General features: G+C 44.9%; 1 protein-coding gene across 1 annotated transcript in view; it reads right to left on the bottom strand.

Annotated features, from left to right (window-relative positions):
• Positions 1-7,539: 7,539 nt before the first annotated feature.
• The window catches only part of CEP76 (centrosomal protein 76), a 24,630-nt gene continuing 15,106 nt past the window's right edge, over positions 7,540-17,063 (bottom strand). Inside the window, exons 9-12 of the mRNA XM_069957802.1 lie at positions 11,767-11,933; positions 11,246-11,579; positions 9,496-9,713; positions 7,540-7,850 (exon numbers count right to left, since the gene is read on the bottom strand). Coding sequence (XP_069813903.1) covers positions 7,712-7,850; positions 9,496-9,713; positions 11,246-11,579; positions 11,767-11,933 — 858 coding nt within the window. The 3' untranslated portion in view covers positions 7,540-7,711. The remainder of the gene's footprint in view (positions 7,851-9,495; positions 9,714-11,245; positions 11,580-11,766; positions 11,934-17,063) is intronic.

Here is a 17,063-nt window from a genome sequence, read left to right on the forward strand (position 1 = left end):
GAGAGGTCCCAGCAGCACAGAGGATGTCAGGAGAGGAGGGTGCTAATCCTATAGGAGAGGTCCCAGCAGCACAGAGGATGTCAGGAGAGGAGGGTGCTAATCCTATAGGAGACGTCCCAGCAGCACAGAGGATGTCAGGAGAGGAGGGTGCTGATCTTTTAGGAGATGGTCCCCCTCTTCCCCCCTTATAGATGGACCCCCTCTTCCCCCCCTTATAGATGGTCCCCTCTCCCTTATAGATGGTCACCCTCTCTCCCCCCCCCTTATAGATGGTCCCCCCTTATAGATGGTCCCCTCTCCCCCCCCCCTTATAGATGGTCCTCCTCTCCCCCTCCCTTATAGATGGCCCCCTCTCGCCCTCCCTTATAGATGGTCCCCCTCTTTCCCCTCCCTTATAGATGGTCCCCCTCTTCCCCCCCTCCCTTATAGATGGTCCCCCTCTCCCCCCCCCCCACTTATAGATGGTCCCCCTCTTCCCTCTCCCTTATATATGGTCCCCCCCCCCTGCACAGCAGATAAAACAAAAAACAGCACACAACTCACCTGCCATCCGTTCCCCCGTCGAGCCTCTCTGGTCTGGTCCCGGCTGATGTGCGGCTGCCCGGGGTGTCCCGTCCTGTCCCCGGCAGCGCGCGCATCAGAGAGCTCCCCGTGCGCCTGTGGCTGTGACTTCCAGTGCACAGGGAGCTCTCTGATGCGCGCGCTGCCGGGGACAGGACGGGACACCCCGGGCAGCCACACATCAGCCGGGGGACTAAAGGCTGCATTCCCACGTTCCGTGGAATGCCGGTACCGGAGACCCCCGAGCCTGGACAGCATCTGTAATTAGATGCTGGGAGCGGGGGAGACTGTATTCATAAGCGCCGCGCTGTAGTAACAGCACCGCGTGGCTGATTCATTACACCGCGGCGCTTATGAATACAGTCTCCCCCGCTCCCAGCATCTAATTACAGATGCTGTCCGGGCGCAGGGGTCTCTGGTACATGGTACAATTAGTGGCGGATTATAATGTGGGCGGCCGCCCGAACCGCCCATATTATAATCTGCCACTGAATGCCGCCCCTAGGGGCGTAGCTAATGTCTCTTGGGCCCTGGTGCAAGAGGTCAACTTGGCCCCCCCCTTTCTCGATGCTATTGGTATATATATATATCTCAAGACTGATATTACCAATAATACCAGTATACAGGAAATATTATCAACGCCATACTGTTACTAAACAAATCCTGTTTACTGAGACCAATATTGCCAATATTACCAGTACACAAGGGGAAATATTACCGCCACTCCACAACCATCACCACCATATTGTTACTGACCAAATCCAGTATACTAAATCCAATAAAACACAGTACCAGATAACAAGTAACAAATAATACCACCTCATAGTGACTAACACCACCGCTGCTACTGAATATAATCCTCTGTACATAGACCAATATCACTTCATACAGTCATATAGAGGTGGACTAACTGTACACAGGATCTATACACCATATACATTACAGTGCAGTTATATCAAGTGACTCACAGGGGACGTCTTCTCTGATCGGAGTTCTTCCCTTTTCATCTTCTCCATCTGTTGTGGGCGATTTTGAGAACTTCTCTGGGCCACGAATCCACAGAATCTGCCAGACAGACATATTAGGCTCCTCACACTGACACCATCATCTCTCTAAAAACTGCACATCTGTACTGTCCCCTTTACACCCTCATTTAGTAGGTAGCCCTGACACTATGTGACCCCCCTTAAAGTACATGCCCCCCTCTGTGCATGCCCTATTGTATACACCCCCCATGTAGTCCACCTTATAGATGGCCCCCAATGTTTCCCCCTTATAGATGGCCCCCTGTGTTGTTCCTCTTATAGATGCCCCCCATGTTATCCCCCATATAGATGGCCCCCCATTTTATCCCCCTTACAGATGCCCCCCATGTTGTCCCCTCCTCCTGCCCCTTTATCACCATACTACTACCCCTTTTATCCTCCTGCCCCTCCATCATCATACTACTACCCCTTTCATCCTCCTGCCCTTTCATAACCATACTACAAACACCTCCATCATAATACTACCACCCCCTTCATCCTCCTGCCCTTTCATCATCATACCACTACACCCTCATCATCATACCACTACACCCCCCATCATCCTCTTGTTCCATCATCATACCACTACACTCTCATCATCATACCACTACACCCCCCATCATCCTCTTGTTCCTTAATCATCATACCACTACACCCTTCATCATCCTCTTGTTCCTTAATCATCATACCACTACACCCTCATCATCATACCACTACACCCCCATCATCCTCTTGTTCCATCATACCACTACATCCTCATCATCCTCTTGTTCCATCATCATACCACTACACCCCCCATCATCCTCTTGTTCCATCATACCACTACATCCTCATCATCCTCTTGTTCCATCATCATCATACCACTATACCCCCCATCATCCTCTTGTTCCATCATCATCATACCACTACACCCCCCATCATCCTCTTGTTCCATCATCATCATACCACTACACCCCCCATCATCCTCTTGTTCCTTAATCATCATACCACTACACCCTTCATCATCCTCTTGTTCCTTAATCATCATACCACTGCACCCTCATCATCATACCACTACACCCCCCATCATCCTCTTGTTCCATCATACCACTACACCCCCCATCATCCTCTTGTTCCATCATCATCATACCACTACACCCCCCATCATCCTCTTGTTCCATCATCATCATACCACTACACCCCCATCATCCTCTTGTTCCATCATACCACTATACCCCCCATCATCCTCTTGTTCCACCACCATACCACTACACCCCCATCATCCTCTTGTTCCATCATCATCATACCACTATACCCCCCATCATCCTCTTGTTCCACCACCATACCACTACACCCCCCATCATCCTCTTGTTCCACCACCATACCACTACACCCCCATCATCCTCTTGTTCCACCACCATACCACTACACCCCCCATCATCCTCTTGTTCCACCATCATACCACTACACCCCCCATCATCCTCTTGTTCCACCATCATACCACTACACCCCCATCATCCTCTTGTTCCATCATACCACTATACCCCCATCATCCTCTTGTTCCACCACCATACCACTACACCCCCATCATCCTCTTGTTCCATCATCATCATACCACTACACCCCCCATCATCCTCTTGTTCCACCATCATACCACTACACCCCCATCATCCTCTTGTTCCATCATACCACTATACCCCCCCATCATCCTCTTGTTCCACCACCATACCACTACACCCCCATCATCCTCTTGTTCCTTCATCATCATACCATTACACCCCCATCATCCTCTTGTTCCATCATCATCATACCACTATACCCCCCATCATCCTCTTGTTCCACCACCATACCACTACACCCCCCATCATCCTCTTGTTCCACCATCATACCACTACACCCCCCATCATCCTCTTGTTTCACCATCATACCACTACACCCCCATCATCCTCTTGTTCCACCACCATACCACTATACCCCCCATCATCCTCTTGTTCCATCATCATCATACCACTACACCCCCATCATCCTCTTGTTCCACCATCATACCACTACACCCCCCCATCATCCTCTTGTTCCACCATCATACCACTACACCCCCCATCATCCTCTTGTTCCACCATCATACCACTACACCCCCCATCATCCTCTTGTTCCACCATCATACCACTACACCCCCCATCATCCTCTTGTTCCTTCATCATCATACCATTACACCCCCATCATCCTCTTGTTCCATCATCATACCACTATACCCCCCATCATCCTCTTGTTCCACCACCATACCACTACACCCCCATCATCCTCTTGTTCCATCATCATCATACCACTATACCCCCCATCATCCTCTTGTTCCACCACCATACCACTACACCCCCCATCATCCTCTTGTTCCACCACCATACCACTACACCCCCCATCATCCTCTTGTTCCATCATCATACCACTACACCCCCATCAAGCCCTTTAAAACAAAAATATCTTTACTCACCTGAATGGTTCCTCTAGTCTTCTTGTCACGCGCGCTAGCGGGCTTACCGCGGCTGGGGGCGGGGCTTCCAGCGGAGGGGGCGGACCTGTTTTTTTGCCCTCAAGATGCTCCCAGCCCCGCAAGTCAGCCGGGGGCCGCCCCAGCCGCCTCTTGTGATCGCAGGCAAAACATTGCTTGCGGTCACAAGAGGGAGTGGGATGGGAGCAGTACAGTGGCAGTACAGTAGCGGCCCGGTCGCGGCGGCGACCGCTGCGACCGTGGTAGCTACGCCACTGAATGCCGCCCCCATGATAACAGCTGGTGGCGCCGCCTGAGGCAGACAACTCAGGTCGCCTCATCATTGCGGCGCCACTGGGAGGAAGGCTTCAAAACCTTCAATATCCAGATGGATCTGTGACTCCATTGCCTTATGTTACTCCTCTGCTGATCTGGATCCACCAGAATTTACCAGGGCTCACTCTACTAAAGCTGTGGCCTCCACTTAGGCAGAGCGTGCCGCTGTGCCACTTGGGGACATATGCCAGGCAGCTACCTGGTCTACCTTTGTGAGATATTTCAGGCTGGATACTTCTTTCTTGTCAAGAACAACCTTTGCAAGATCTGTTCTTAATGCGGACGTAATAAATAACCCGCCCATTGGGGATAATGCTTGCTAATTCCCCATATGTTGTGATGCCAATGGGATGTAAGGGAAGCTAAAATTATTATGTTAATTTGTTTTCCCTGAGACCCATTGGCATCACAAGACTCCCTCCCTGTGTTTTATGTTTCTTTATAATTAGACTGAGGTCTAGGGGGAGGTGGAGCCTATTTATACCTCATGGAGGAAGGGATTAAAATTTAATTGTTATTTTTTCATTAAATATTCCTTCGTCCCAGGGGCACGCAGAGGCAAATTTACCCCATATGTTGTGATGCCAATGGGTCTCAGGGAAAACAAATTAACATAATTATTTTAGCTTCTTTCTTATCCCAGGGCAGAATCTGTAGCAGATGGCCTTCTGGGAGCTCCTTATAACAGATGCTGTGTGGTGTTACAGGTAGAGAATACAGCGTGCCGTGTGGTGTTACAGGTAGAGAATACAGCGTGCTGTGTGGTGTTACAGGTAGAGAATACAGCATGCTGTGTGGTGTTACAGGTAGAGAATACAGCGTGCTGTGTGGTGTTACAGGTAGAGAATACAGCGTGCTGTGTGGTGTTACAGGTAGAGAATACAGTGTGCTGTGTGGTGTTACAGGTAGAGAATACAGTGTGCTGTGTGGTGTTACAGGTAGAGAATACAGTGTGCTGTGTGGGTGGGTGGGTGGGACCACAATGAAATCATAAATTACTGTGAATAATTCAATAGCACCATGAAACTGCAATGTGTGAACACAGCCTAGATGTTCTGCAACAGCTTTGGGCAGGGAATAGGCAAGGTGGGGGACTGTGATGAACAGCTGAGGGAAAGCATTGCATTCTGGAACCTGTAGTACTGTGTACAACTGATAAACCAGGAAGTGCAGAAACACAAAACAGAACAAAACCCCTGAAAACAAATGGATTTTTGGTAGTTAAAAAAATGGAATAGATAGGTAAGTAATGCTTTATGCTTCTGCAGAAGTTTAATTTTTTTTAATCTCTACCTGGAGTTCCCCTTTAAGGACCGGGCCAATTTAAATTTGTTACGTTTTCGATTTTTCCTTAAAAGGTCATAGCACTTGCTTTTTATTTTTTTACCTAGAAACCCACATGAGCCCTTATTTTTTGCGCCACTAATTGTACTTTGCAATGACAGGCTGAATTTTAGCATAAAATTGTCTTGGTATATATGGTCCTCAAGTCGTTATGATAACAATATGTAACATGTATAACTTTTATTTTATGAGATGGCTTTTAAAAAATTCAAACCATTCAAAATATATGTTCCTTAAAATCGCTCCATTCCCAGGCTTATAGCTTTTATCCTTTGGTCTATGGGGCTGTGTGAGGTGTCATTTTTTTGCACCATGATCTGTACTTTCTATCGGTACCTTGCTTGTGCATATGCGACTTTTTGATCACTTGTTTTTACAAATTTTCGGGATTTGATGCAACCAAAAATGCGCAATCGAATTGTTTTGGCGCTTACGCCGTTTAATCGTTTGGGTGATTACACACGCGGCGATACAAAACATGTTTATTTATTTTTATTTATAAAATGGGAAAAGGGTAATTCAAACTTTTTTTTAGGGAAGGTTTTTTTTTTTGGTGTTTTTATTTTATTAAAACATTTTTTTTTTTTTTTACACACATACTAGAAGCCCCCCGGGGGGGGGGACCTGGAGGTCTCAGAAGTGCCACAGAAGTGTTTGCTTATCATGGGCGGTTGTGATTCTCACACAATGTCCCATAGTTGCATAGTATTGTTGCAACAACGGGGACAATGTGCAACTATTTGACATCGCATGGGGGTGTAATACCGTCTGCACACGATTGTTAAGGGTTACAGACAGACCTGCACTGATTGAAACTTTTGACTCGTTTCTATGACATGTTAAAAGTTTTTTTCAAATGACAGTGACACTATAAGGGAAACTAACAGCAGGTTCGAAGTTCCTGACTTCACGGGTTGTGATCTTACCTTGATCCTTAGTGCAGTTTTCGGGAAATCTTGACTTTATCCACTATGCAAATGGGGCAGTTTGGCACCCTGGGGGCGGGACTACCATGGGTTTAGTAGCAGCCAGTTGAAGACTTTGGTTAATCACTGGAAAATCATTCCGGCAGCTATAAATACACAGCAATAGCCTGAAACACTGTTCCCAATAATATAAGGCATCTCAGTAATCATTCCTACTCCTTAAAAGCACACATTGTAAATTGCCATTATTGGAGCAGTTCTCAGTGGGTAAGTAGTCATGGCTGAGTTAACCTCCTGTCATCCTACATAGGTATCATTTACAAGGTTTTGTTTTTTTGTTTTGTGTGGGGGAGGGTAGCAGTAACTCTCACAGAAATTACTTATATTGTTGGGAACAGTGCTAAAGGCTATATTGCACTGTATTTCTAGCTGACAACTAGAACCTGGAGCATGCTCGAGTCCATCTGAACCCGAACTTTCGCATTTGATTAGTGGTGGCTGCTGAAGTTGAATAAAGCCCTAGGGCTATGTGGAAAACATGGATATAGTCATTGGCTGTATCCATGTTTTCCAGACAACCTTAGAGCTTTATCCAAGTTCAGCAGCCCCCGCTAATCAAATTCTGATCGTTCGGGTTCGGATGGACTCGAACCCGGTTCGCTCATCTCTACTGACGACACAATTTTACGGTTATTGGTTTCCGTCAAAAGGGGTTGTCTGGAGAGAAAGATACAGCTTAAACCTTCTGATTTCCAGAGAAGCAGGAAGTGATCAGTGGAACTGGTGAGGATTTTTTTTCTTTGACTTAGAGAATTAATTTCAAGAGTCTACTGCGAACATTTATTTTTTTAAATATGAGAAAAAAATAAATAAAACTTGCACTTCAAAAATAGTTTATTATGTTAAAAAAAAGGATAAGGATATCTCCACTGTAAGAAAATATACATCTCATGATTGAAATGAGATATTTATATAAAAAAAAAAAATCTAGGAAACAATATTTTTTATACACAGATTGTAAGCACATGTAACAGACACAGGTGAAAAGGTATGCATCATAACACAGAGCGATATTTACAGGCAAACATGATCCACACAGCGCATGCAGATTCAGGATATGTGAAAACCCTGACACGAACAGCAAGCCGCAACTGATCTCCACGACAGCCTACGATCTCATCACAGAAAGGAGATCTGTAATAAAAAAAGAAGAATAAGGAAGGAGGAGATAAGTAAATACAATAAAGAAACATCACAAGTGTGCATGGAAGTTCAAGCAATGATTGGTGGTATGGTGGGGGCAGATCAGCTCTAGATCACAAGGATCTAATCCATTGTCATAGCAGCCCAGGACCTGCACTAGCATAGCCAGGCTGTAGCAATTGAGTGCTGATCTTATGGTTCAATTTAATACTTATGCTCATAGAAGTTCCTAATGAAGACTTAAAATAAAAAAAAATAAACTGAACTATTAAAATATATTGTTACTGATAATACATAGTGAACGGTTTGTAAAACAAAAAATTAAATTTTTTTCTGTTGAATCACCTAAAAAAAAAAAAAAAAAAAAGGAAAACAATGAAAAGCAATAATAAAAAAAACACCAGATTACTGTGTCAAAATATTAGCCCCATGGGTGTAGAAATAATAAAAAAATTAAAGGATAGCAGTCCGAACAGGTCTATTTTAAGCATATTAAAAAGGGGTAGTATTCTCATTTTAAAACATTTAATGTGCTGCTGCCATGGGGGAGAACAAACACGATACACTCCCCTCTGTGCTCTCCCCCAGTGGCCTCCTACAGCATGTTTGGGTCCCCTGCTGAACAATCCCCCCTCGACTTCAGAGACAGACTCGTGTCGGCAGTGTCAGTCCATTCAGCCAATCACTGACCGCAGCGCTGTCCTGTCTAAGGGTCCATTTACACAGAAAGATTATCTGCCAAAGATTTGAAGCTAAAGCCAGAAACAGACTATAAACAGAGATCAGGTCATAAAGAAAAGACTGAGATTTCTCCTCTTTTCAAATCTACTCCAGGCTTTGGCTTTAAATCTTTGGCAGATAATCAGTCAGATAATCTTTCTGTGTAAATGGACCCTTACTCAGTGATTGGCTTAGTGGACCATCACCACCAAGACAAAATCAGTCTCAGAAGTGGTAGAGATATTATTTAACCAGGAACCTAAACATGCTATAGGACAGATGTGTCAAACTCAGGCCCTCCAGCTGTTTTAAAACTACAAGTCCCATCATGCCTGGACAGCCAAAGTTTTAGCTTTGGCTGTCCAGGCATGATGGGACTTGTAGTTTTGCAACAGCTGTAGGGCCTGAGTTTGACATCCCTGCCATAGGACGACACCAGGGGAGCGCAAAGTAGTAAGCATAGCACATTTTTTAAGTTCTCCGCCAGGGCAGCAATATATTAAAAGTTTAAAATGAGCGTACTCCCCCATTAATTAAAAACATAAAATATGTTTAACTTTCAAAAAAACTGCACAAATTGGGTATCATAATCATACTGACTAAAGGAATCAAGACAACTTGTAAGTTTGACTGCGTGGTGAACAACGTAAAAAAAGACCCCTCCCAAAATTTGCAACGTTCTATTTTTTTCTTTAAAATGTCTCTGTTGTTACAACAAAACTTTAACACGTCAGAGAGACATGTAAATAATTTTTTATTAATCTGCTAAGCAAACGGTGATCTAGCAGATTAACTATGGTTTTTAGAAGACATGGAAGAAAATGAGATTTGGTAGGATGCACAGTGTTACTGTCAAAAAGAATGTGGTGGTTGTGGTGGTGGTGGTGGGAGAGACATGGGTGGACAGGAATATTACCGCAGACAAGTAGCAAATGCTCTTCTTGCATTTCGATGGACAAAGTGAATGGGAAATCCTTTAAAAGTATGACCATCAGGCACTGCTCTCCTGATGGCATCCTGAAACTCCTCATTTCCAGCCGAGATCCCTGTGGTACGTTCTATTTCATATGCAGCCAGGGCAGGAGACAGTAAGTAAGACAGCTGATCATCCCAAATTGTGGCGAGACCTAGGTCCTGAATAGTAAAGAGTTAAAACATAACACTTTAAGGGCAAGTTCAGAAATGGCAGAAGAAATCATTGGGTGTACTCACAATATTCATGGGGTTTTACTGTACTTTGGTGGAGATTTTAGGTGCTGGATTCTGTACCAAACCTTGCTGTGTTAGAACATGGTCTAGAACATTAAGGAGTCAGGAGTCCCCCATACATTTTAGATAGCCAGTCATGTTAAATACAGCAGGTTTGGCTCCTTCTAGTGTGTATAGGGTCTTTAGACAACTGTGTTGTGCATTTCCTTTCATACACCTCCTGGAAAAGCATGTATAAAGAAATTACCAACTGTGTGTTACTATAACATGCATCCCTATACATTCGGACACTGCTGACAGAACTAGAATATGGACGGATCTGCCCTTTTGGCAAGACAGGGAATGCAGGTGTTCACTAGAGGGGCTTTCCTGTAACTACAAACCCTGTCTTTCAGGGAAAGTAGGTGGGTGGATTAAAAGAAATTCTTATTTGGAATCCCTTCTATGAACAGAGCCCTTTTGTTGAAAACTAGTCGTCATGTATGCCTTCTCCCACCAGCAATAATAGCTAATAGTCGGAGGTGAGAGAGAGGATGGAACAGAGTTGTTTTTAACCCCTTAAGGTCAAAGACAATTTTCATTTTTGCACTTTTGCTTTTTCCACTTTATGTTTAAAAGTCCATAGCGCTTGCATTTTTTCACCTAGAGAAGTATATGAGCGCTTATTTTTTGCAAAACCAATTGTACTTTGCAATGACAGGCATTATTTTTCCATAACAAATGCTGCGAAACTGGAAAAAAATCATTTGCGCTGTCAAATTGAAAAAAAAAAAAAAAAAAAGGAATTTGTTTTGATTTCAGGGAGTTTAATTGTTTATTTATTTATATTTATAAAATGAGAAAAGGGGGGTGATTTGGACTTTTAATGGGGGAGGGGATTTTTTTTTATTAATAAAAAAAAATTTTTACTTTTATTTTTACTTTATATACAAGTCCCCCAGGGGGACTTCTAGTTAAACAGCACTGCTCTCTCATAGAGATCAATGCTGTGTATATACACAGCAAAGATCGATTAGATCGGTCATAGATTGCTATGGCCTGCTGCAGGCCATAGCAATCTATTGCCGAGCCGGGATCAGCGTCATTCCGACGCTGAGGCCCGCCACAGGCAGAAGAACGGATCTCCCCCCCGCGATCGCATCGCAGGGGGGAGATCCGTACCACTAGACACCACGGATGTGTGGATCTAAGCATCAAAGTGCAGCTGTCAGGTTTGACAGCTGCACTTAGAGGCTTAATTAGCCGGCGCGGCAACGGGACCCGCGCCGGCTAATAGAGGCGCTCCCCGGCTGCACATGTCAGCCTGGATCAGCGCCGTTCAGAGCAGGTTCCCGGCGGGACCCCTCTCTGAACACCCCGCGCGGCACCATGACGTATCAGATACGTATCAGTCTGTGTAAATGGACCCCAACACAGCCTTATTGTGTGACGATTGTTGAGTAAATACTGACTATTACCTTTCTGTGCTCAGTTATAAGAACCCGCAGCTGCAACTCAATCTCATTACTTTCGGCTACTCCATCAAGCAGGGAGCTGCAGAGCGGAGGAAATGGAGGAAGGGATGTAGTAGATCCTGGGGAACATATGGACTTTATGGCTTCTTCACTCATTGGTTTCCACCTAGATTCATCGTTCAGATCAAACACACAGAAATCAACAGAGTCTGATGGCTGGCAATTAGCCAAGAATCTCTGGTGGTTAAAAATGCACCCAATGGTTTTGTATGGGTAGAGAGGCTTTGGCTGTTCCACCAGGGGAGGGTCATCTGGGTTGACAAGCTTGTGGACATATCTGTATAGGTAAAAGGTTGAGAGACAATAGAGGAAATGGAAGAAATAGATAAGCTTATTGGTATGTGTTATACAGTAGAAGTCTGGCTACAAAGCTGAACCACAACATACAGAATTCATTTATCAACTGGAAGCTTTCTTAGAACTACTTCTAGTGTTAAAGCTTTCCTTCATGTTCTTGTACTTGCCTCTGTCCTGTCAAGCTCTCCCAGAAAGTAACAGCTCCATCAGTCCCATATGTCATCACCCATGTGTGGGCTACTCCTTTTCCTTTAGTACCAACACACACATAGGCATCTAAGCCAAAGCCAAGAAGAAGGCTGCAAAGGAGGGTGCAATGGTCTTCACAATCACCCTATAAAGAAGAAGTGAAAACAGTTAAGCTTTGAAGTGTAGAATACATGAATAGCTCTGGTTCTGGGGGACAGGACATGAATCCTTTTCAGGCATATTAGAGATGCCCGTGTCTCATGAGAGTGGTGCTTTTAAATACCATAAATATCGAGTAAATATGAAAAACAGATTAAGGGTGGGTTAACACCTCAAGGATCCGCAGTGGATTTCACACTGCGAGTTTGCAGCGAAATCTGCAGAGAATCCCTTATTGTCATTCTGAAGAGGATTACATAATCGCAGTAGACTTTTCATCCCGCTGCAAGTATGTAAATGCTGCCCCCCCTTATACTGCGGTGGTCCGGTGTATACATTACCAGTCCACGCTCCAGCTTGCTTCAGGGGCATCCGAAATCCCGCAAAGCCAATCAGTGTGCTTCCCCACCACAGCCACTCACTGGCTGATCAGTACATCAGGATGCTGGGAGCCCCCAAAGCAAGCCAGAGCGTGGAGTGATAATGTATACACTGGGCAACGCGGGTTAAAGGGACCGGCACTTACATACTCCACTGCGAGTGTGAAATCCTATTCAGCATGACAGTGAGGGATTCACAGTGTGAAATCCGCTGCGGATCCATTACATGTGAAACCAACATAAAAACGGATCATGCAAAAGAAACAGGTTTGTTTCTGCCATAACTATATTAACTTTTGCTTAACCCCTTAAGGACAGACCCTGAAATGGCCTTAATGACAGAGACAAATTTTATGAATATGACCAGTGTCACTTTATTCATTAATAACTTCGGGATGCTTTTACCTATCCGGCTGATTCTGAGATTGTTTTCTCGTGACATATTGTACTTTACATTTCTGGTAAATTGGAGTCGATACTCATAACAAATCTTTATGAAAAAATCCCAAATAATGTGAAAAAATGTGAAAAAATGCATTTTTCCAACTTTGAAACTTTTTTGCGTATACAGAAAGTGGTTATACCACATAAATTATATATTAAATAGCATTAGCAACATGTCTACTTTATGTTGGCGGCATTTATTAAACTATCTTTCATTTTTTTTAGACAATAGGGAGCTTAAAACATTAGCAGCAAATTTCCAAATTTTCAGTCAAATTTCAAAATCAGATATTTTTAGGGACCTGTTCAGGTCTAGGCTGGGTTCACACTATGTATATTTGAGGCTGTATTTGTGAGGCTGTATAGCAACCAAAACCAGGAGTGGATTGAAAACACAGAAAGGCTATGTTCACATAATGTTGTAATTGAGTGGATGGCCGTCATTTAATGGCAAATATTTGCTGTTATTTTAAAACAACGGCTGTTATATTGAAATAATGGAAGTTATTTACCGTTATATGGCGGCCATCCACTCAATTTCAACATTGTGTGAACAGATCCTTTCTGGGTTTTCAATCCACTCCTGGTTTTGGTTGCTATGAGGACCTGACATGAGGACCAAATACAGCCTGAAATCTACATAGTGTGAACCCAGCCTTAAAGTGTATTTGAGGGGCCTGTATGTTAGAAAGCCCCACAAAGCACCCCATTTCAGAAACTGCACCCCCCAAACTCTGCAAAAGCATATCCAGAAAGTGTTTTAACCCTTTAGGGGAGTCACAGAAATAAAAGCTAAGTGTGTAAGGAATTTGAAAATTTTAATTTTCTGTGCAGAGATTTTATTGTAATCCAATATTTTTCATAATTATAAACCTATTACCAGAGAAATGCACCCCAATAATTATTGTCCCGTTTCTGCAGTTTATAGAAATACCCCATATGTGACCCTATTGCGCTATTTGACGCAACCACAAGCCTCAGATATAAGGGAGCGCCTAGTGATTTTCAACGCCTCCGTTATATTTGGTCATTTTTGACTGTACCACTTCAGGTTGGCAGAGGCTCTGGGGTGCCAAAACCTAAAAAACACCCCTAAAGGGACACCATTTAGAAAACTACACCCCTCAAGGAATGTAACAAGGGGTGCGGTGAGCATCTGGACCCCATAGGTGCTTCACAGATTTTCCGAACAATATGGCGTGAAAAAATTTTTTTTTATTTTTTACACTAAAACGTTGTTCTAGCCTTCAATTTTTCATTTTCTTAAAGGGATAAGAGGCAAAAAAAGACACAAAATGTGTAGCGCAGTTTCTCCCGAGTACGGAAATACCCGACATGTGGTGATAAAGTGCCAAGGGGGCGCAGGACGAGCCTCCAAAGGGAAGGAGCGCCAATTGGCTTTTGGAAGCTGAATTTCACTGAAAAGGATTTCAAGCGCCATGTCGCATTTACAGAGCCCTCGTGCTGCCAAGACACTGGAAACCCCCCACAAGTGACCCCATTCTGGAAACTACACCCCTCAAGGAATCTAACAAGGGGGGCAGTGAGCATATGGACCCCACTGGTGACGGGCACAAATGTGGAACAATGTGACGTAAAAGTAAAAAATTTCATTTTTTCACTTTCATGGCACAAATGTGCCCGTCATCAAGGGGTCCATATCCTCACTGCACCCCTTGTTAGATTCCTTGAGGGGTGTAGTTTCCAGAATGGGGTCACTTGTGGGGGGTTTCCAGTGTTTTGGCAGCACGAGGGCTCTGTAAATGCGACATGGCTTTCATCATCCATTCTAGCCAAATCCAATCTCCAAAATCCAAATGGCGCTCCTTCCCTTGGGAGGCTTGCCCTGCGCCCACATGGCGCTTTATGTCCACATGTGGGGTATTTACGGACTCGGGGGAAATTGCTCTACACATTGTTTTTTTTCCCTCTTTTAACCCCTTGTGAAAATGATAAATTCAAGGCTAAACCAACATTATAGTGTAAAAAATGTAATATTTCATTTTCACGCCACATTGTTCCACATTTGTGCCCGTCACCAGTGGGGTCCATATGCTCACTACACCCCTTGTTACATTCCCTGAGGGGTGCAGTTTCCATAATGGGGTCACTTGTGGGGGGTTTCAACTGTCTTGGCAACACAGGGGCCTTTTGAATGCAACATGGCCCCTCGAAATCCATTCCATCCAAATCCAGCCTTCAAAAACCAAATGGCGCTCCGTCCCTTCGGAGGCTTACCCTGCACCCAAATGGCGCTTTATGTACACATGTGGGGTATTTCCTTACTCAGGGGAAATTGCGCTACACATTAAATGTTTTTTTTTTAACTTTTAACCCCTTGTGAAAATGAAAAAATCATGACAAGATTAATGATTTAGAGTAAAAATTTTACAAAAATTACACTAAATGTTGGTCTAGCCTTGATTTTTTTCCATTTCCACAAGGGGTTAAAAAAGAAAATGAACACAAAACGTGTAGGGTAATTTCCCCTGAGTACGAAAATACCCCACATGTGGGCATAATGTGCCATATGGGCACAGGGCAAGCCACCAAAGGGACAGAGCGCCATTTAGAGGCTGGAATGGAGGATAGAGGCCATGTCGCAATTACAAAGCTCCTGTGCTGCCAGGACAGTAGAAACCCCCGACAAGTGACCCCATTCTGGGAACTACACCCCATAAGGAATCTAACAAGGGGTTCAGTGAGGATATGGACCCCACTGGTGACGGGCACTTACGTAGAACATGTGCCGAGAAAATAAAAAATAAATTTTTTTTCATTTTCACGTCCCAAATGTGGCCGTCACCAGGGGGCCATATCCCCGCTGCCCCCCTTGTTAGATTCCTTATGGGGTGTAGTTTCCAGAATGGGGTCACTTGTGGGGGGTTTCTACTGTCCTGGCCGCACAGAGGCTTTGTAATTGCATCATGGCATCCTCTAATGGAAATGGCGGCCATACCTACTTAGCTGGGGAAAAGGGACCATTCTAATTTATTTGGGGGTATTAGGCCAATTATTAGTTTATAAGGTTGGAAATGACAGGTGTCCATCAAATTCAACCTGCGTTGATCCAGAGGAAGGCAAAAAACCCTCGTGAGGCAGACGACAGTAGCCTCATCACAGGGGAAAAATTCCTTCCCGACTCCATAATGGCGATCAGAATAATCCCTGGATCAACATGACCCCTGAAATAGGAATAAGGGACAGAATTTAGATAATGTAGAACCCCAGTGACGTGTGGTACGCCTTGAAGCGATCCAGTATGCAGAGGACGGGGGGGGATCAGGACAGGTGTCACACTGGAAAATGGCGTCCTTCCTGATCCCCCTGTTACGCCACACTCTGCACCACTTCTGGGGTCTCCTGTTTTCCAGTGTGGGGGACGTCAACTGTAAAATGTTGTCCTGGTGCGATACGGGGTCCTTCATATTCAGAAGCGCTGGGTCCGCTCCATGGCTGCTAAATATTAGGGCTCTATTACGGCTTCTGATATGTTCGGATCATGCCGCAAGCTACAGTAGCTCGGGCAGCGAGGGACCAGAAGAGGGGGTGCTGGTATAAAAGTTATCCCCGTACAGGTGGTAACCTTTATCCAGCAGTGGGAAGATCAGTTCCCGAACGATTTTCCCACTTGTTCCGAGGATGGGGGGGGGGGGCATCTGGGGCTGGATTCGGGTGTCCCTTTCTACATACACTCTAAGGGTACGTGCACACTGCGGAATCGCGACAGATAACCCTTCGTGCATTCCGCAGTTGGCACCCGCCGGCTGACTGATGCAGGCGCACGTCTCCGTCCGTGTCATAGACTCCATTCTATGCACGGGCGGATTCCGCTCTCCGTCCAACGTGTTCATTCTTTGGACGGACGATGGAATCCGCCCATGCATAACATGGAGTCTATGACACGGGTGGAGACATGCGCCCGCATCAGTCCGCCGGCGGGTGCCAGCTGCAGAATGCACGAAGGGTTATCCTTCGCCATTCCGCAGTGAGCACGTACCCTATATCTGTAAGTGTACCCTGAGGTACGCTCACACAGTTTGTAGAATTTCACACCATACCGCCATCTCTTATTGGGACGGTACTGGCGGAAAAGACGTGTCTGGGGGGCAGCGTACGCTACGCTACCCCCAGACACGTCACTGGATGATGAGGATGAATGGAGGAACGAAGGATCCCCCCATTCATCCTTACTGGCTGTTTCGGTGTCGGAGGCAATAACGTATGCGTCCGACACCGAAAACACCCTAGGGGCCATCTTTATACGGGGACTAGTATATGGGGTATGTAGT

Source organism: Dendropsophus ebraccatus, chromosome 2 (genome assembly GCF_027789765.1).
Source record: "Dendropsophus ebraccatus isolate aDenEbr1 chromosome 2, aDenEbr1.pat, whole genome shotgun sequence".
NCBI lineage: Eukaryota > Metazoa > Chordata > Amphibia > Anura > Hylidae > Dendropsophus > Dendropsophus ebraccatus.